Source organism: Suncus etruscus, chromosome 11 (assembly GCF_024139225.1).
Source record: "Suncus etruscus isolate mSunEtr1 chromosome 11, mSunEtr1.pri.cur, whole genome shotgun sequence".
Classification (NCBI taxonomy): Eukaryota; Metazoa; Chordata; class Mammalia; order Eulipotyphla; family Soricidae; genus Suncus; species Suncus etruscus.
Genome location: NC_064858.1, coordinates 64,775,451 through 64,796,888, shown reverse-complemented (window position 1 = coordinate 64,796,888; position 21,438 = coordinate 64,775,451). Strand labels below are relative to the sequence as shown.

The 21,438-nt window shown below is 33.2% G+C and overlaps 1 protein-coding gene across 1 annotated transcript in view; it reads left to right on the top strand.

Moving 5' to 3' along the window:
- Positions 1–21,438, top strand: part of LRRIQ1 (leucine rich repeats and IQ motif containing 1) — a 187,082-nt gene that overhangs the window by 63,635 nt on the left and 102,009 nt on the right. The window contains exons 12-16 of the mRNA XM_049782952.1: positions 2,256–2,329; positions 5,320–5,413; positions 12,595–12,981; positions 15,142–15,334; positions 20,882–21,001. Coding sequence (XP_049638909.1) covers positions 2,256–2,329; positions 5,320–5,413; positions 12,595–12,981; positions 15,142–15,334; positions 20,882–21,001 — 868 coding nt within the window. The remainder of the gene's footprint in view (positions 1–2,255; positions 2,330–5,319; positions 5,414–12,594; positions 12,982–15,141; positions 15,335–20,881; positions 21,002–21,438) is intronic.

Sequence of the window (21,438 nt, the reverse complement as noted above, 5' to 3'; positions counted from 1 at the left end):
GCCTGCCACCTTGCTATATGAATCTATTGTTTCTAGAAGCTTTTTGGTAGAATCTTTAGGGTTTTCTAAGTAGAGTATCATGTCATCTGCAAACAGGAGAGCTTGACTTCTTCCTTTTCTATCTGGATTCCCTTGATATATTTTCTTTTTTTTTTTTTTTGCCTGATTGCTATAGCAAGGAATTCCAGTACTATATTGAAGAGGAGTGGTGAAAGCGGACAGCCTTGTCTTGTACCAGAATTTAGAGGAAAGGCTTTTATTTTTTCTCCATGGAGGATAATATTTTCCATTGGCCTGTGGTAGATGACTTCAACTAGATTGAGAAAGTTTTCTTTCATTCCCATCTTGCTGAGAGGTTTTATCAAGAATGGGTGTTGGACTTTATCAAATGCTTTCTCTGCGTCTATTAAATAATCATGTGATTTTTATTTTTCTTGTTGTTGATGGTTTGTATTATGTTGATAGATTTATGGATGTTAAACCATCCTTGCATTCCTGGGATGAAACCTACTTGATCGTAGTGGATGATCTTCTTAATGAGGCATTGGATCCTATTTGCCAGGATTTTGTTGAAGATCTTTGCATCTGCATTTATCAGGGATATTGGACTGTAATTTTCTTTTTTGGAAACATCTCTGTTTTTTTTAATTTTCTTTTGGAAAAAATTGATTACCATTTTAATTTCCTTAAGTGAGAGAGTGTTTAAATATGCTACATTATCTTGATTCAACCTTGGAAGGTTATAAGAGTTCAAGAATTTATCTACTTATTGCAGGTTCTCATGTTTTGTGGCATAAAATTTCTCAAAGTAGTTTCTGATTACCTTTGAATCTGCAATATCTGTAGTTATTTTCCCATTTCTTTTCCAATCCGGTTTATCAAGTTTCTCTCTTTCTTTGTGAGTTTTTCCAGTTTATCAATCATGTTTATTTTTTTAAAAAACCAAATTAAATAATAATAAATTTAATAAATTAATAAATTAAATTGAGGTTTCCCACAATTAATGTGCTTCTATTTATATCTTCTTTCAAATAGTCAACACTTGTATTAAATATTTTGCTGATCTTTCATTGAGTACGTATATGTTTAGTAGTGTGATTTCTTCCTGTTGTACATATACTTAATTAGTACAAAATGTCCATGCTTCACTCTTATTACTTTTCTAAGTCCAAAGTTTGTGTCATCTGATATTAATATGGTCACTCCAGCTTTTTTAACATTGTTGTTAGTTTGGATGATTTTCTTTCAGCCTTTGATTTTGAGTCCATGTTTGTTCTGTCTATTCTGGTGCATTTCTTGTAGGAAGCAGAAGGTTGGATTCAGCTTTTTGATTCATTTAGCCACTCTGTGTTTCTTAACAGGTGCATTAACTCCATTGACATTCAGAGAGATAATTGTCATGGGGTTTAGTGACATCTTTTGTAGAAGTTTGGTTTGTCTGTCTGTCTTTTCTTGAAGGAGATCATTCAGTTTTTCTTTAAAGGCTGGTTTGAATCTGTAAAGTTTCTGAGCTGCTTTTTATCAATGAAGCTATGTATACCTCTTTCAAACCTGAAAGTGAATCTGGCTAGTGCAGTAGTCTAGGTAAAGCATTCATTTCATTGAGTTTTTTCACTATATCCCACCACTGCATTCTGGCCTTGAGTGTTTCTGGTGACAAGTCTGCTGTAAATTTAAGGATGCTCCTTTGAATCTAATTTTCCCTTTTTTTCTTGCTGCTTTCGTATTCTATCCCTATCTGTGGGATTTGTCATTATGCCTATGATGTGTTTTGGGGTGTTTTTCTTTGGGTCTCTTCTAGTTAGTACTCTTCAGGCCTACAGGTTTTGTTGCATGTAGTCCTTATATCTGGGAGTTTCTCTGCAATGATGTCCTTGTCTGTTGATTTTTTTGAGAGGGATTTTTTTTCCTCTGGGTCTATAGGACTCTAATGATTTTCATGTTGTTTCTGTTGAGTTTATTGAAGACTTCTATTTTTTTCTGTTCACATTTTTGAGTAACTTTTGAGTAACTTTTCCATTGTCTGATTATTTGCTTTAAGGCTCTTTTCCAATCTCTTATGTTATTTAAAATTTAAAGGCATTATATTTTATTAAGTAATGCAAATGAATGTTTCAGTTCTGTTATACACATTTATAAGTGGTCATATATGATTGTTTAGTATAAACCTATAATTACATCTTATCTCCTATTGTTACATACTCCTAATTATATTACATTTAAATATTTTTGAAATATATGGTTTTTGTTTTCAGTTTGACCAAGATAATACCACTTTCTCATTTTATTTCTTTGGAAATACTAGATGTCAGCAACAACTGTCTTTCTGGTAAGTTAAAGACTATTGTATTTGTATGTCTGTCTAAAAACCTTCCTAATATTTCATTTCAAATGCGGCAAAGTTGTTTGATCACTTTACATACATGGTGACTATATTTATCACTGACATATCTAGAATTCCAAGAAATAGGAAAAACTTAAACTCTGTCTTCAGAGGTTCTCTATCTAGTCAGTATAAAATTGACATTATTGACACTAATCAAGTTAATTGGAGAAAAACATAATTTTAATCATTTATTTCTATATGTATATGAGAACCTCCACACATATAGCATCTTATGATCCAAAGAGGAATTAGTATTGAACACATATATTGTGTTAGACAAAGAATAGTAGTTAAGGCCAGAGAGATGGCATGGAGGTAAGGCATTTGCCTTGCATGAAGAAGGTTGGTGGTTCGAATCCCGGCATCCCATATGGTCCCCCACACCTGCCAGGAGAGATTTCTGAGTGTTGAGCCAGGAGTAACCCTTGAGTGCTGCTGGGTGTGACCAAAACAAACAAACAAACAAACAAAAGAATAGTAGTCAAGTAGTAAAGTGGTATAGTTACTAAGAAGATAAGGATTAATATAATGAGTTTGCACACTTTTTCTTTGACTTTTTCCTATAATTGAAGATAAGAATGTTGCGTGAATGGTATTGTGAAGACATCTTACACATGGAAATTTTATGTCCTGCTTCTAAGTAATAAAAAGGAAAGAAGACTGTGTTGTTCTTTTATTTTTACAAAAATATTTTTTAATTAAACAAATGTGGTCTACAAAGTTATTGGTAGTTGTTTTAACATGCAATATTTCAATACAAATTCCACCTCTAGTGTCAAGTTTCTTCCACCTGCTTCTTCCCCTACCTACATTACAAACTCTGAAGGTTGCAGCTCTTATCTTTTGTTTTTAGTGTTGTTGAGTCTGTGCTTTGAATTTATAGCCATACCACTTACCCCAGTTACCAGTATAACTGAAGCTCTTACTCTTGTTTTCCCATTACTTCCCTTTCTCATCTTCTTTCTCTTCCACTTGATTTCTTTCTTTCTCTGTCCTTTTCCTCCCTATGCTTTGAGGTCAAGTATAATCTAGGATAGCTAGATGAGGAATTGTAATAGTGTCCTTTTATTTACCATCAAGTGCCTCAGTCAATAAGCCAGAATAGTATATTGGGGTGGCATGTTATTAAATGCCTTTAAAAGTTCATGCTAAAATAGTTAATCATACTTGCAAAAATTTTTTAAATTAAAATTCTTCTATTATTTCTGATAGACAATTGTAAAAGTTTTTTTGAAAGAATTGTACATTAACTTATTGACTGATTTGCCCCCAATATTTTCTCATCTTTATACTTATTTAGTTTCCCATAAAGATAACCACAACCCTAATTGTAGCTAAGGTAAAATTATAACTATGTTTAATTATGATTATTTGATATCTTCATATTAAGGCAATGGAATGATACATTGTTTGTCTCATTTTTTTTGGCTAACATTCATATGATATTATACCTTTACCATGTTGCTTTCGTTTGGGGTGAGAATTTTGTTTACTATTTCTATTTCCATCACTATAATCGGCTTATTCAAAAGCTCATTTATTCTATCTTCAACCTTGACAATTCCAGGAGTCCAAAAAATGTGTTTATTTTTTAGGTTCTTCGGTTTAATTTTTTATTAAAATATTAATTATTTCAAAGTAATCCCTGATAATACTTTGACTTTCTAAGATATCTATTATGATGTCTCTCCTTACATTTCTGATTCAGTTTACTAGGATTTTCTTTGAACTCGTAAATATTACTAATAGGTAACAATCTTGCTTATTATTTTACTGAATCAGCTATTGGTTTAATTGGTCTTTCTCATTTTTGTTTTCATTTTATTAATATCTACTCTAAGTTTTCTTATTTTCTTTCTTTCTTCTGTTGTCTAAATTTTTGTTGTTCTTTTTAAAGCTGCTTTCATTGTGCTACTAGGTTCTTTGTGTATAACTTTTATTTCCTCCTACTAGAACATTTTGTATTGCTATGAACTTTCCAGTTACGACTTTTTCTGAGTCTCTTATATTCTGATAAATCCATCTTTATTCTATTTTTTCCAGAAATATTTTAATCCTTCATTGACTACTGTTGTTCAGCTCTACATTATTCAATTTCCAAATCTTTGAAGATTTCTCCCTCATTTCTATTTATGGCTAATTTCTATTTTCAGAGCCTTATTGTCTGAGACAATAGATGATATGATTCATGTCATCTTGACATTCTGTGACCATAGTATGTGATCTGTCTTGGAGAGTGTCGAATATACACTGGAGAAGAAACAGTGTTTACTCATTTGGGGGTTTGAGAGCCCTAAATTATTAATAATTCTGTTTTAGTATTTCAAATCTAAGCCCTCCGTATTTGTGAAAGCACTTTCAATATAATTTATTTGATAATAATAGTTTGACGTACATTTTTTTCTATTTAGTTGTCTACTCAGTTTTATTATTTATTTATTTATTTGGGGGTCATATGCTAGGCTTCAGGGCTTACTCCTGGCTCTGCTTTGAGGTCTCTTGTTAAATTAGGGGAGGAGGGCATGAGATCATGGAATTTATCTTGGGTTATTTTTAATCTCTGCTCCCACTTTTAACCCTTACCTTTTTATGTTAATCTCAATTCTTGAGATTTATGTTTAAATATTTATGAGTTATTTAAGCTCCTTATCCACATAATCTCATTCAATCATCATCCTATGAAATAGACATGAACAAACATGAATTATAAAACAGTTGTTTTATTCACATAATAAGATATTGCTGGTACATAATAAAATATATACAATGTATATATTCTGACAGCAGGGTTTATGTTATTAAAAGTAAATTTACTAAAATCATTGAGAATTTTAAATTTAATTTATTGCTTTTAAAGTTAATTAGTAAATAATATAGTCATCATTTCAATCATGAAAGCTTTTAAAATTATTTTTATTGTTCATTTTGTGTAGACCTTGCCGGTGCCCAAAGCTGGTTCGATTCATGCTATTCTCTTCGTGAATTGTCTCTCACAGGAAACCCAATTCTTCAAGAAATAAACTGGAGGTAAAGAATTCTTGTTTCTTATGTATGAATATTATGATACAAAAATAATTTAATGAAAATTTTTCTGTGTATACACATATCTTGAGAAAATTAATAAAATTATTTAAAATTATTCAGGAACTTTATCAAAGTAATTTTATTTTTAATTTGTTTTTCCCTCTCCCTATTTTTAATTTGTTAGATTTTATTTTATATTAATAAAAAAGATACTTTGAGAAAATTTTGAGAAATTTTGTAACCATCTGAACCAAATAACATAGCCATACCTTGCTGCTTAAAATTAATTTCTACCATTAATGTAGTTTTATTTTAGTAAAAGTGTAATGCATATAAGTTATGAAAATGATATGTGAATTTATACCTCTTTTTGCAATATTGAAGTAATTTAAATAAATTTTATTTATTCTCCATTTTCTCTAAGAAACTAGTCTTAACATAAGTTAATATAATGAATATTGACTATAAATATCAAATTATCACAGGACCAGCAATTACAATATGTAAATAACTTGTATTATGAGAGATTACCTAAATATGTTTATGAACCTTTTCCAGCTTTTTGACATGTTCTATCTCTCAAATAGGAGAAGTTGATATAATTGTTTTGGTGGTGGGAGAGATTTAGTGGTATTCAAGATTTTCTCCTGGCTCTACATTGAGAAATTATTCCTAACAGGCTTAGAGAACCACACAGGCTACTGTAGAATGAACCTGAGTCAGTCACATGTAAGAGAATTTCACTCTCTGTTCTACTATTTTTCTGGCCCTCCGTTTATTCATTAACAAAAAAATATTTTTTAGAGGTGCTGTTTTGATTTTGGAATTCAGAGTGTTCATATCCAAGTTTGGAGTGCTCACTTCTATGAATAGAATGGAAATGTCTGTACCAAAAATAACAGTGCAATTTTTTCCAAACATTCAGAAAGTCATCTTTAAGTGGAAGTATTTGATGTTTGATTTTAGATAGAGAGCTTTACTTTCCCAAATGATTCTCTAGACCATGTTTCTGAGGACAAATAAAAACAAATAGTTAAGAAAGCTTTATAGGGGCAGTATTTTTTCTCTTAGGTTAATATAGTGACAAGGCCATGTCTTTAATATTATTAGAATTTATATTGTGTGAAATATACATTTATTTTTATGAAAATAATATTTATTGAAATTTACTATGATAAATCAGTTAAATATATATGTTTATATATATTTTACTATACAGTAAACATATATTTTATTTTACTATACAGGTACACATATATTTAATAATTTTAAAGAATAATTTTTTAGTATAAGTCAGGTGTTATTTTATTTATTATGTAGTTATAAGAATTTCCATATTTGAATGAAATATGAACTAGAATCATATCAACTTTAAAATTTTAGCTCTCAAATTTTACTTAGATCTATTAACCTAGTAAACTCATAATTTTAAAGAGATTCATTTATCAAAAGTGTTTAAAATCTAGTAATCTATCAGAGATGTATTTATTAATAAAAATTTAACTCCGAGGGAGGGGAGGGAAGGGGAAAAAACAGTTTAACTCCAACTTTAGCAGTGTGTTGCAATGAACTTTATATAACCTCTTGATACCAATAGAGGGATTATTTATAGAATTTCCCAGTTGGCTTTTTACTTTCATGTCTACTGTCTACTTTCATGTCTAGTGATAACACAGAAAAAACTGATGTACTAAAAAAAAAAATCTCTTTTAAAACGTTAAGTCATAGACTCAGTTTGTAATCTCCTTTGGGAATGTATTTCATTCATTGATGATTAATAGAATTTTTAAATGATAGAATACTTGCAGAAGCTCTCACTAAATGAAATATTGATTCAGCACTTAATTAGGATGAATTCAGCTGGAAAAACTGATGTTGAGATGTAACAATAGTCTTATACTTTGTTTCCAACATGAATCAATTTGAGCAAAGATTTCTAATATATTCATCATAGATTCTTAATAAAGCAGCATTTGAACTTAAGGCTAATACATTCATTACTAATCAGAGAAAGTTTCTTTTCTTTAAAAAAGAAATGATATATTTAAAATTAAATACCCCAATATGGATATTTATTATAAAAATCAACAATTTCAGAAGTTTATTACAGTCCTGAAGAGCAAGGACATTAAAATTTTATATACAAAGGGAGTTTAAAGTATTCTAATTAAATTAACATATTTTGTAATATTTTAATATAAATTAATTAAGAACATTTAATATAATGAATCTACACAAAACTATTCCAAATGTGTAAGGTCAAGACATGTCATATACTTTAGAATTATTTCCTGTGGTTAAATTATTATGCTTAATGATATGTGTACAGTCATCAATAAATATGTCCAAAATACCAGTTAGTATTTGTCTATGAAAATCTAAGTTTTCCCCTTTGGATCAATTTTTGATTAATATACAACTAACCAACTTTTTTTTTTATGAAGACAAAGCTGCAAAGAAAGGACAAAGTGAAGTTACAGTGGGAAGACAATCACCCATAAACAGAATTCTCAAAAGAAATCCCTTTGCTGACACCTTAATTTTGAATTTTCAGCCAAAAGACATTAAGAAAAATAAAACAAAACACATACACAATTACTTTGTCCCTCAAGTCCCCAGATTGTAGTACATTATAACATTTCTTAGTAGTACAAAAAGCAATATAAAGCCACAAAATTTATGTAACTCCTTTAACATTAAAGGCTATAGTATTGTTGACACAGTTGATCATAATACATTATTTCCTTAAGGATGAGTCAAAGGAGCACAGCAAAGATGGTGTTAGAATGGCAATTGTTTGCATAGGCCCAGCAAAATATAGGGGACATGGAAAGGAAAAGCTTTGACCTAAATATAAGGAGGCCTTACCCCTGAAGTTTTCTGGCATAAGACCAACTCTAGGCTCCAGGCATACTAGGTTGTCCAACCCAAGTCATTGTCTGTAGTGCCAATACACTTTTATTTTTCACACAGTCACTGTTGGTGTCAGTTTCTGTAGCTAAGGATCCTGGAATATGTCCATATCCTACATCAAAGTCAGGATGATGCAGAGTGTCCTTTAGTTTCACCTCACAATTAGAGGTTGATGCAGAGGGCTCGGTCCTGAAAGCAGGTCGTTGTTGTTAAGTCTTCTGGGTGTTAAGGGAAGTCTCTGTTGAATAGGTCTATGCAAGAGCAGTGGTAGGATCTTCCCTTGTAGAGGATTGCTTTCAGGTGATATTGTACACAAGCGTGGTTATTTTATAGATGGTATTCCTGGTTCGGGGGTAAATGGACAATGCCTGTTCTTCTGAGGCCTGAGCCAGGTTTTTATGACAATGTTCAGGGTGTAAGGTCCCACTGCATTACAAGATTTGTGTGTTCCCATCCCTATTAGATAAGAACGTGTTTGTATATATAGTAATTTCCCATTTAATGTGCCTATGCAAAGGAAGAACATGGCATTATTGGTGCCTATGGGGACGCTAGAACATGTCCAACAATCCCCTTGTCTGGGTTCTAACATAAACATTAAATGGAGGGACACTTCTACAGACTTGGGAAATTTCTTTTCTTTTCTTTTTTTCTTTTTTTTGGTTTTTGGGTCACACCCAACAGCTCTCAGGGGTTACTCCTGGTTCCACGCTCAGAAATCACTCCTGGCAAGCTTGGGGGACCATATGGGATGTCAGGTTTCAAACCAATGACCTTATGCATGAAAGGCAAATGCTTTACCTCCATGCTATCTCTCTGGCCCCTAGAGGGAAAATTTTGAAATAGTTGTGTGGGATGTTAAATTCAGTGAACCACTATAGTCTGTGATTTGACCTGTATGGTATTAAAGGCAAACAAACAAACAAACAAAAAAACAAGAATACCAGGACTGGCATGGATTTTGGGAGAAAGGAATCACATTCACTGCTGGTGGTAATGCCGTCTAGTTTAGCCTTTCTGGAATACAATATGGATATTTTTCAAAAACTGGAAATTGAGCTCCCATATTATCCAGAAATAATATTACTAGGGATATATCCTTGGAACACAAAAGCAAAATACAAAGGTGCCCTCTGCATTGCTATGTTCATTGCAGTTCTATTTACAATAGCCAAAATCTGGAAGCAACTCAGGTACCCAACAAAAGATGAGTGGCTAAAGAAACTGGTACATCTACACAATAGAATACTATGCAGATGTTAGGAAAAATGAAGTCATAAAATTTCCCTATACATGGATGGACATGGAGATTATTATGCTGAGTGAAATAAATAATATTACTCATCTATGGAATCTAAAAAAAATAGAAGACAGAATGATTATAATACTCAGAGAAAATAAAGATATGGGCCAGAAAAAACAGCCCATGATACGAAGCTTACCACAAAGAGTGGTGAGCATAGTTAGAGAAATAATCACACTAATAACTATTATGACAATGATATCAAGAGAGAGAAATAGAATGCCTGTTCTGAAGACAGACAGGGTTTGGGGAGGAAGGAAATGGGGAACATTGTTGGTGGGAAAGTTACATAGGCAAAGGATGGTGTACATTTGATGTCTTAAGCCCAGCTATGAACATTTTTGTAAACACAGTGCTTAAATAAAGAAATAGCACAGTGGTATAGCATTTGCCTTGCACACGTGGCCAACCCCAGACTGACTCGGTTTGATTACTGGCATCCCATATGGTCCCCGAACCTGTCAGGAGCGATTTCTGAGCACAGAGCCAGGAATAACTATGAGCGCTTCTGGTGTGACCCAAATCAAACAAACAAACAAAAAATTATTATAAAAATTTTGCACATAAAACTTTCTCAAAGTTATTATCTTTTTTCTCTTTTTATTAGGCATTCTCTACTTAAGATCTTACCTAATCTAAGACTCCTCAATGGTGAAATGCTAAATTCTTATTTAGAAAAACACACAGAAGAATCCTACCAAGCAGAGTTTCGATGTCTTCTGGAATTTTGCCAGACTCAGATTAAAGAATTAAACTTTTTAGGTGAATACTATATTAATGGAAATAGGTGAGATTATCATCTTGTCATATTAAAAGACATAATACATATTATTTTAAACAATATAATATAGTTATAATATTTTGGATTTAAAACAGAATGTTTAAGTGATATTCACTTGTTAGAAAATTGTGCTTTATTTCTTATTGTTAAATATATTAGTATGCATAGTGAATGTTATTTAAAATGTAATTCAAATGCTAATATAAATACAATTAAGGCTTGCTTCAGATAAAGATACATTCATTGACTTAGGTGGTTGTAGTTTTTATTTCACTAATTACTTGGCAAACTCATAATTATCCACATATCATAGTTTACTATGATAGTATAAACAGATACATTGGAGCAAGGCAAATATTTAGTAGTTATAATATTCATTATATATAAGATATTCTATTGTTTATATATTTAATTTTATATTTAATTTTAACAAATACTAAGGTTATTGGCACTTACCTTATGCAAGTATAAAGCTCCCTTGAATATATGTATGCTGCCTGAACATGAAGATTACTCTTTGTTGGAGAGGATCTACCAGCAGAGTTCAGGATTTCAGTGACAACTCCCTGTCATTCTTTTCTCTTCTTTCTTTTATTTTTTTTTTTTTTTTGGTATTGGGGTCACACCTGGTAACTTTCAGAGTTTATTCCTAACTCTGCGCTCAAAAAATCACTCCTTACAGATGCAGAGAACATTATAGGATGCCAGGAATCGAACCAGGGTTGGTCCAATATTGGCAAGGTGCAAGGCAAACGCCCTACTGATGGGCTATTGCTCTGGTCCCCTCCCTGCTATTCTGAACCATTGAGGAAGGTGTTCAAGTTGAGGTACCCCATGATTACTTATGTTTATGAGTGTGGTTTTAGCATTACCTGAGCCACCCTTGTAGTGCTTAGGGGGTGTTGCTAGAGGAACCACATGATGCTAAGAATTGAACTGCTTTAGATGAATAAAAAGCAACAGCCCTGGTCTGGCTCAAGTCCTAACAGGTTCTATTCATTGCCTCCATACTGAAATTTAAATTTTCCAAGTTCTTTGGACAATGTATAATCATTGCATATTGTTTCATTAGCACTATGTGAAAAATTATATGTGTGTGTTTCATCGTAATTGATAATCGATTCATTTCTAACCCAAGCTTTATGAAAACCTAATATTGAATTGCACCTTTTTTCTGTGTTATTTACCACTAAAGTTAATGAAATACAATACATATAAAATATGCTGAAGCATTTTATACTTATATGGTAAATATTAAAACTATACTCCTACTTCTTAGAAAACAATTACATTCTATTCGATTAGTTGAAATAATTTTCTATTTTCTATATTCTTATTTTTTCAGAAAATACTTAAGTTATCCAGTAGCAATATATTATACACAGAAAATATAAAGTTAAATTTAGGGAAAATTAGAAAAAGCAAAACAAAAACAATGGGAAATAAATATAGCCAAGAATAAGATTCAAAGGTACAAAAAGATTTTATATGTATTATTGAATAACTTAAATATAGAAAACAAAATATCCGATTAATTAAACAAAGCATAAATTCAGTAAGAATTAGCTAACATTTATTCTAAAGAATCACAAACATCTAGTGTTAAAGCATTTTGAATTTTCTTTGCAATGTTATTTTTTCCCTCTGAAGAAAAATGGGTTAAAACTTTCCCATGATGTAAACTCTTTGTTTGAAAGTCCAGTACAAATATTTTACATGGCAAGAGTCAATGTCAAAATTACTTTAATCTTTGTTTCATAAATAACATCTCTAAATTTAGGCTGCCATGATTTTTTTATGTTTATGGTAAAAAATACATGCATTTTTCTCATTCAAGATACCTCTAATAAATTAGTTCAAAAGCTCCCACATACACCAAAAATACTTATAATAAGTAAATCAGTTATAGATTCCATGTGTACCAAAAATACTTACAATAAATTGGTTATAACGTTTTCATATTTTTCTAGATTGACATATCTAAATTATTGAAGCTGATATTTCCAAATTTTAATAGAATATGAGATCACTTGGTATATAAAGAAATAAAAATCAAAATTGAATAAAAATTGGGTACAGAGTATTGATTATGCCTGGGCATGTGAAAAAATTGGCAAACCTATACATTTTCAGATTTTCCTGGATAAGATTCTCCTTATTAAATGTCTTCATTATTTCATTTTCCAGAGATGTATTCACCTGGGACTCTGCAGAAAAGCTCGACCTGTATTTTAAAAAGATGATGGCTCTAAGTATTGAGTATCGGTGTGCACATGAGCACCGTAAAGGGAAGACGGATAGGAGAGTAAAGCCAGCAACCCCAAACCGTGCGGCTGCGAACAACAGAGAAAGAACATTAAACACTACAGATGTGCTGTTTGGCCGGCAGGGGCCAGAGCAACTCGGACCCTTTGGGGGCAGACAGAGCACATCGGCTGCCCAAGTCTCTGAAGGCTGGGAAAGAAGTCAAGCGAGCATCACTGAGTTACCTGACCACGGGCTTCTCCTCAGCAAGACAGGGTTGACACCTACTATGCCCAATGGTGAACAAAACACTGAATACCGTGACAAAACGTAAGACTCGGGTTTTGTTTTTCTCCTACACATTTTTATTTTCAGGCAAATGGAAAACATTCATTGTGTTATCAAACAACTTGGCAGTGTTGGGATCTCATATTATCTTTAGCTGACTCCCTAATTATGTACTTTGTTTGATTTGGGGAAAGGTCTCTACAGTAGAGCTCAGGGTTCCCAGAGCTCTCCCAGCTCCTCTCATTTACCTAGAACCGGGGGTCAGTGCTCAGGGGCCCAAGTTCCCTCCTACCTCCTCAGAATTACTTGGATCTGAGGATCAGGGGAGGGGATACCTTGCAGGACACCAAACCGATCATTTTCAGGCTGTATGTAGCCTGACCCCAGAGAGCGCCTTAAATGTGAATTCTCACAGCTCAATTGCCCGAAATGTGGTGTGTTGGTACTGGAATGTGTCATGCATGAAAAACTCTATCATTAACACTATTGTAAACCACGGTGCCTAAATTTAAAAAATAAATGTTTTCAAAAGGGCAAGAAAAAAAAAACCCAAACAAACAAAAAACAACTGAGTTGTTGGAGTTGACAGAAGGCGAGGGTGCTATACTGGAAGAAGTTATGCATGAAACCCTACTGTTAACAGTATCATAAATCATTAAAAAAAAAACAGTGGAGGAAAATAACTGGTCTTGACCATGAACATTCTCTATTCATATTTTAATGGGGATTTCTAAAGTATATGAGGGCTTTTGCCGTTTTGACTCTGTGTTCTCTGTCACAAAATGGAGCCACTCTGAGCATGTATTGAAAAACCTACCGTGTTCCCTCCTTTGAAAAAAGAAAAACAATATGAAACTCATAATAGAAGATATACTTAAAACATGCTTTTCCTCAATATTGAAATTTAATACTATTTTTTACTTTAAATTATGCCTAGCAAATCCTGGCACTCAAAGTTAGTTTTATTCCAGTATTTTGGTTTCTCTGAGGATTTCATCCTTTTCTTTCAATGATGTATGTTGACTCCCTTTTGTGTACAAGTCACATTCAGCTACCCAGATCAGAACAGCACTGAACAATTCTTAGATCAAGACTTATTTGCTAGACTGAAAATAAACATCTGTTTGCTACTGTCAATTTTTTTATATTGAAAGTGTCTTTAATATTTTTGATTTCTAGTCATTTGGGAGGGCATTGCAAAGCTCCTACGTGGTGCTCTGGATACCTGGGAACCCTTTCCAGAGCTATTAATTACATATAATTACTATTACATATAATATAATATATTATTAATATAAAATATATTATAAATATTATAAAATTTATGCTATATAATATATATTATAAAAATAAATATCATTAAAATAATATATTATATTATTTATATAAAATATATTAATATATATTGATATTATATTATATGCAATAATATATATTAATCTGGGAGCCTTTAAGGAAATGAAGATCTGAAGAAACAGCTACAATTGAACATTTTTTATATTAAATTAGATGAAGAGTATGAAATTATAAGAAATTATAGGAAAATTGCAGTTGGACTATAAATAGTCAATATATTCTGCACATTGTCTATGTTCTATATGTTGATAATATTTCTCCAAAAATTTGTGTGTGAAACTAAACATCCCATTAAAGAGAAATAACTACGAACACTGAGAAGTTACTTACATTAATTGTATATGGTTTCTCAAACATGACATATTTCTTGGCAGCCTAAGGGTGTATATATACAATAAAAGAAGATTGTTTCAGAGTCTAAAATTGCAGATTAGATGTATATGGGAGAAATAGGATAATTTGTAGTATTGTTACTTAGTTTATCTGTGGCACTGGAGCAGGGGAAGGAAAAATATCAAAGGCTGTTGGAACTGTCTTCAGTGAAGAAGGGAGGCTTCTTCCTTTCTCAGGCTGTTCTCAGCAGGTCCCATTTTCTATCCACTTCTGCACTTACTTATATTTCTGCTACGTTTCTAATAAAGTATAAAATCTAGATTCCATCTCTCCATGAAAAATAAGCCCTTGATTTAGGTTTCTTGTTTAGTATTGGATAATTCCTCTTGTTTAAATTTGGATGTTTGTTCCATACTATTTTATTTTTACTTATATGACTATAAAGTGTAGCTTACGAGAAGCTCATCTGCAACTATATTTATGGAAAAATGTTTTCTTTTCTTTTCTTTGTAGAATGGCAGCTCTGGTGATCCAGGACTATTGGCACCACTACATTGAACACAAACAGACCTCTGGGCTGGAAGCCTGCATCAAGAATAAAATTGTTTTAAAGAAGGAAGAAAGTGACAGTATTTTAAATAAGATAGAAAGAGAAAGTGTTGAGAATTCACAGGAGCTGAGAGAAAATGCAGCCATTATTATTCAGGTTGGTTTTACTTGTTATAAAAAATTTTATGAATGATGTCTTAGGCATATCTCACTTGGTTCTTTTTATCATATTCTCTGAATCTCAGTGATCTCTATGTTTATTATTTTCTTTATAACTCAGGTGACATATTTGTGTGTTAACTGCAGCTGGTTATGTCTCTGCTTTGGTATTGAAGAAAAAATTTCTAATATGGACATCCCATTATCAAGACAACATACTATGACTGACTTCATAACTGTACCATACATACAGTCATATCAATGTTTCTGTCAATATACATCATCCATTACATCTGCTAAATTTTATTTGTCTAAGTGTGTTTCACTTGTTATAATCTATTTCTGCTTGTATAAGGAGACTTCTTAATATACTAACATAATTGTTAAACTTTTTAATATATAAATTTTATTTAAAATGAGCAGGATTTGAAAAATAAAATAACTTGTTGAAATATTAAAAGACTCAAAAAATAGTGATAGCCTTGACTCACTTTACTAAGATCATATTTTGAAACAAAGTTCAGTACAGTGCTAGTCATTAGTTTATTAATTGACTGGTTTAATATTCTTTAGAATTTACTATTTGTCACAAAATGTTTTGAACTCAGGAGCTATAACTATAAACAAAATAACTTGATAGAAAACCTTTGTCTGAGAATTTGGACTTGATACACTGAAGATTTGATCTGGTTCGTTAGGAATCAGTCTTTATGTGCTTATCATTTATGATCTGTATTAAAGATTTCCCTTTGACTCATTTGTTTAAATATTTATATATATATATATAAATATATATTTTAATTATATTAATGTAAGAAGGAAGTTTGGGGCAGAGCAATTACCAGTAAGTAAAGCTTTGCATGTGTCTTCCTGAGCTTGATCTCATGTATCAAGCTCAAGGGATGTCCAATTACATGGCCAAAAACAATCCAAAAAAATGAGGTCTAGAAAATATAAACTAAGCCTCTAACCTGACAGCAAAGACCATGTTGGAGGGGAACCCTTTCTGGTACCTTGAAGAAAGACTTTGAAGTTAGACAAATTAATGAGCCTAAAGCCTGTAGTTGGTCTTAACCCCAGGACTTTTGTGGATAGGGACATCCTGTGTTTTTAAACCAAAAGTTTTGCTTCCTAAATTTCCAGCTTTTGCTGTGCTATGCAAAAATTATGCTATCCTTTTTATTTTTAGATTCATCCTCTTTCACCTAGTAGTTCTCTTTCCCTTGGAGTGTGTTACCTATGTCACTTCTTCTTTATGCATTTTTTTTCTATAAAGACAAATAGTGGTAGATGTGGGATTACTGGAATTAATCTGATTCTACTTCACTCAGTATATGCCTTGTTATTTATTCATTGGAAACATCCTCTAATGTAGTACCTTGGATTGGTGCTGAGACCGCCTGGTCCCACATCCAGGTGTATTCATTTTCCCTCAGACTAAATACTGGAAATGGGAGGATATCACCCTCTTGTTTTTCTGGACCTCTATGGAGCCGGCTGCTTCTTAGGAGCTAAGGGCAAATGTGGCGGAACTCCTGAAAATCTTTTTCTGTGTGTGTGTGAATTAGTGTGTGTGTGTGTGTGTGTGTGTGTGTGTGTGTGTGTGTGAATTATTCTCTAGACTTCCATTCGCTTTCAGACCTGCGTTTTAGTGTTTGAACCTGAGGACTTTATTCAATATAATCCCACTTTCCAAATTGAGAAGTGCCAGTAAGAGAACTCACATGACAATAAATATTCCTTTCATACACATGGCTCTCACTTTGATTTCCAGTTATGAATGGCTCCCTAGCAATGCCATGTGACTCTGTGGTCCATCAGTTACCCTGTCAGCCCCCAGTACCACCAAGCATGAATAGCTCAGCACTGCATAATCAAACCAAGGGGTGGGGAGGCTATTGCATAACACTAAGGTTAAGAAGGGGAAAAGGAAAAAAAAGGAGAAGCAAGAAAAAAATTAAGAAGGAAGAAGAGCAAGGAAAGAGGAGGAGACCATCAAATAAAGAAGAAAAAAAAGGATGGGAAAGAAATGTCTTCCTAATGTTTAGAATGAATCAGAAAAAAAAATCCATATATTGAAGGATATGAGTTTCAATGCCAAATAGGAAAATATAAAGAGAATTTATTACAAAAAAATTAATGAAAAGTGCTATTTGTTTTATGGTCTCCACAAAATAACTAGGCAGAAATGTTTTTGATATCATTCATATGGGCTTTGGGACGTTAGTCTGTTGTGAAGGTAGAAGCATCAGGAATAGGATTAGTACTTTATCAAAGGAATCCCCGAGATCTCTTTAGGTGCTTTAGTTCTGGGAGACAATAGGAAGGTGTCAATCTCTGAACCAGCAAATGGACTCTAAGTCTTTCAGTGCAGTTGCTCTTACTTTTTAATTTGTTTCACAGCTGGAACTGAGAGAAATCAATGTCTGTTATTAGGCCACCAAGTATGTATTATTTTCTATTAATGCTTAATAAGTGGGACTATAACAAACAGGGTGAAAAATGAATGCCTAAATTGCTTGGCATAGGCCAGTCATGTATTGATTATGCCCTGATGACAAAGCTTCATGTCTGTATGTCCTATAGAAGAAGTTTAAAATGAGCCTTTGGAAACAGGTCTAACTGAAAACAGTTGCTGTTCTGTTAACAGAGTGGGCCTGATTATAGGATAACTAGAAATCACACAATGTTCTTAAAGGGTATGTGTCAGAGTAGAGAAGTAAAATGGGATTTTGAGTCAAACGTATAGGATTGGTAAGGAATAGAGTAATGGGAAACTTAATTATTTATAGACACCCATTTTGAGGTTTGAGTAGCTAATGCATGTGCTTTGTATGTGGTGAACCTGGGTATGATCCCCTGCACCGCAGCCAAAATAGAATAACAATTGTAATATTGAGAGAACTGGGAAGAAACAGTATGAGATTTAATTTAGGGGTTTTAAAAAGTAATAGATTTATTGAATATTCTAGAAGTGTGTATTAGAGTAGGAAAAGTTTTCAGATAGATGTATAATACGTTTACACATGCAAAATGAGAGAATTATGGTCACTCAAGCACCACTAGGAGTGATTCCTGAATGCAGGGCCAGGAGTGAGCCTGAGCACCACTAGGTTTATCTCCAAAACAAAACCAAACTAAACATAAAGCCCCACTCTCACTAATGAAGTAAGTAAAAGTCTATACCTATTCATTTTTTAATTTAATTTATTCATAGCTTTTAGAAGGAAAATGTTAGAAATATTGAGAGACTCAAGTGTGTAGTAGTTAAAGGGGAAAATTTCCATTATTTGACATCAAAGACAGCTATTGAAGACCATGATTGATGCCACTAGTGAAAAACTAGCTCCAGCTATAGTCATGGCCCCGTGCATTTCTGTTTGCATCAGCATCTTCCAATTCCTGTCTGAGACTCCAGGCCAAAAATTTTTGGCACAGTAGTAGCTATAGCACAGCTTCTGACTTCTCTAAATAACAAAGGTCAGTGGGCCACAGGGTGAAAGGGCAAGAGCACAGGAAGACGACAGTTGTGCAGCACTAGAGAAACAGTCATTGCTTGATTCTGAGCCAGAGAAACAACTGGAAGATTATTTAAGCCTCAATTTGGCAAGATGCTGTTGAATGCTCTATGGAGTCCTTAAGTCTGTGTGTGTTTGTGTGTGTGTTTATAAAATTATGTCGCTCCTGGGGTTCTTGTACTGTAAGGGAATTGTGTGTTACCTTTTTTTAAAAAAGCAGAACCTAGGGCCCGGAGAGATAGCACATCGGTGTTTGCCTTGCAAACAGCCGATCCAGGACCAAAGTTGGTTGGTGTGAATCCTGGCGTCCCATATGGTCCCCCGTGCCTGCCAGGAGCTATTTCTGAGCAGACAGCCAGGAGTAACCCCTGAGCACCGCCGTGTGTGACCCAAAAACCAAAAATAAATAAATAAATATAAATAAATAAATAAATAAATAAAAATAGCAGAACCTAGTTTTAGTGTAATACTAGTTAGCAGCATAGCCAGATATTGAATCATTTTTCAGTACTGCAACTCAGCTATTATTTGTCTGATATACATTGATAAAAATAAGTAAATGAATAAGTACTCAATGTAAATAAACTAAGTAAATTGCATTTATATAATGAAAATGTACTTAATGTTAAATTACTAAGTAAATAAATAAGTATTTCTATTCCTTACTGTGTTCTATCCAATGTCATGAGTTTCTATCCAATGTTATGAATGTTCATAGCATCTAGTGATTTGATTTTCGTTTTTTGTCCCAATGAGAATGAAAAGTCCATGTACAGGTATTTTATGTGTGAAGAATCCACAGCTTTCTCAAGTTATATTAAATTGTACATGTTATGTTAAATTCAAAGATGTCGGGGCCAGAGAGATAGCATGGAGGAAGGGTGTTTGCCTTGCATGCAGAAGGACAGTGGTTCGAATCCCAGCATCCCAATTGGTCCCCTGAGCCTGCCTGGAGTGATTCCTGAGTCTAGAGCCAGGAGTAACCCCTGAGAGCTGCTGGGTGTGACCTTAAAACAAAAACAAAAACAAAAAAATTCAAAGATGTCTTCTACTACTGTTCTGGGTTGAGTGGGCCACATAGGAACTGTGTTTTCATTTCCATTTCAAATAATGATCACCCTAAAGAAAAAGTACAGCTTAATTCTTGGCAGCACCTTGCCCCCCCACCCCAAATATCCCCCAGTGTCCTCTGGGAGACCCATGGGTACCAATGATAGTTGTATAATTTCTAGTAGCCGAGGACCAAATTAATGAAGTACAAGTTGACCTGCTTGACTGACCAAGAGGGGCCTCAGACTTCCTCTGTATCACACCAGGAAAGAGCTCAGACTTCCTTCCTTGCTTTCTTCCTTCCTCCCTCCCTCCTTCCCTCTTTCCCTCCCTCCTTCCCTCTCTCCATCCTTCCCTTCCTGCCTTCCTCCCTCCCTTCCTTTCTTCCCTCCCCCTCCCTCCCTCTCTGCCTTCCTTCCTTCCTTTCTTCCTTCCTTCCTTCCTTCTTTCCTTCCTTCCTTCCTTCCTTCCTTCCTTCCTTCCTTCCTTCCTTCCTTCCTTCCTTCCTTCCTTCCTTTTTTTCTTTCATATAACTGTATTATATATAGAACGGTTTTCCTTGCTTCAAATATTGAAGAATCTAAATAGGTTTCCTAATGTGTTAGTTTATTTTATATTTAATCAGTTGAAAATTAGAAAAATGTTTTTCCTTTGTATCTCTTTCCTTTTAATTTAGAATGGGTCCTGAAGGAATTGTCAGATAATTGATTGTTTGACCTGCATGTGCTGTTAGGCAGTTTTATGGATTCTTTTATGCTTACCACAAGAAAAGTCTCTTGAGATTCAGAACCTTAGATGCATGTAGTCATTTAATTTATCTTGCAGTCTTAAGTGTCACATAAAGTTCAAAAAAAAAGATTATTGGGCCATTAAACTAAGGTCTAAAATATTTTATCTTCTTAATGGGATAACACAGAGAATCTGGTTTGGAGTTTGATCTATAACCTCATATAACATGCTTTAAATTTTTGTTGTAGGCATTTTGGAAAGGCTTTATTTTACGAAAGAAGCTGGCTTTAGCTCTAGAAGCAATTGAGAATGAAGAATCTGAAGATGAATATGAAGAAATAGACTTAGAAAATTTTATGTTTGATGAAGTGAGTATCAATTACAACATATAAATATTGGTATTGAAATATATTTAGCATAATCATTTGAAGCAAAGTCCATTTCTAAATGTGTTTATCCTGTTGATGTAGTTGCAGGTTTTTTCAAATAACACTCAAGAAAGCATGCTTTTAATTTTTTAATGTCATCGCTTCCCTTCAAGTGTTTACAATGTATAAAAGTGGTAATGGTTTCTCATCAAGGTTCCCATGTACCCTTCAAAATGGTTTACATAATGCTTTATTATCAATTATTCAGCATTAAAATAATATTATTATGTGCTTTATTTGATCAGCAAACTTTTTTGTTGGTGGTGGTTTTGCCTAGCAAATTGAAAAAAAAAAAAAGAGAGAAATTTATTCCTAGGTTTTCCACTAAATGGTAGCAGCATAACTTACATATAGACCTACTACTCTTCCACTTTTCC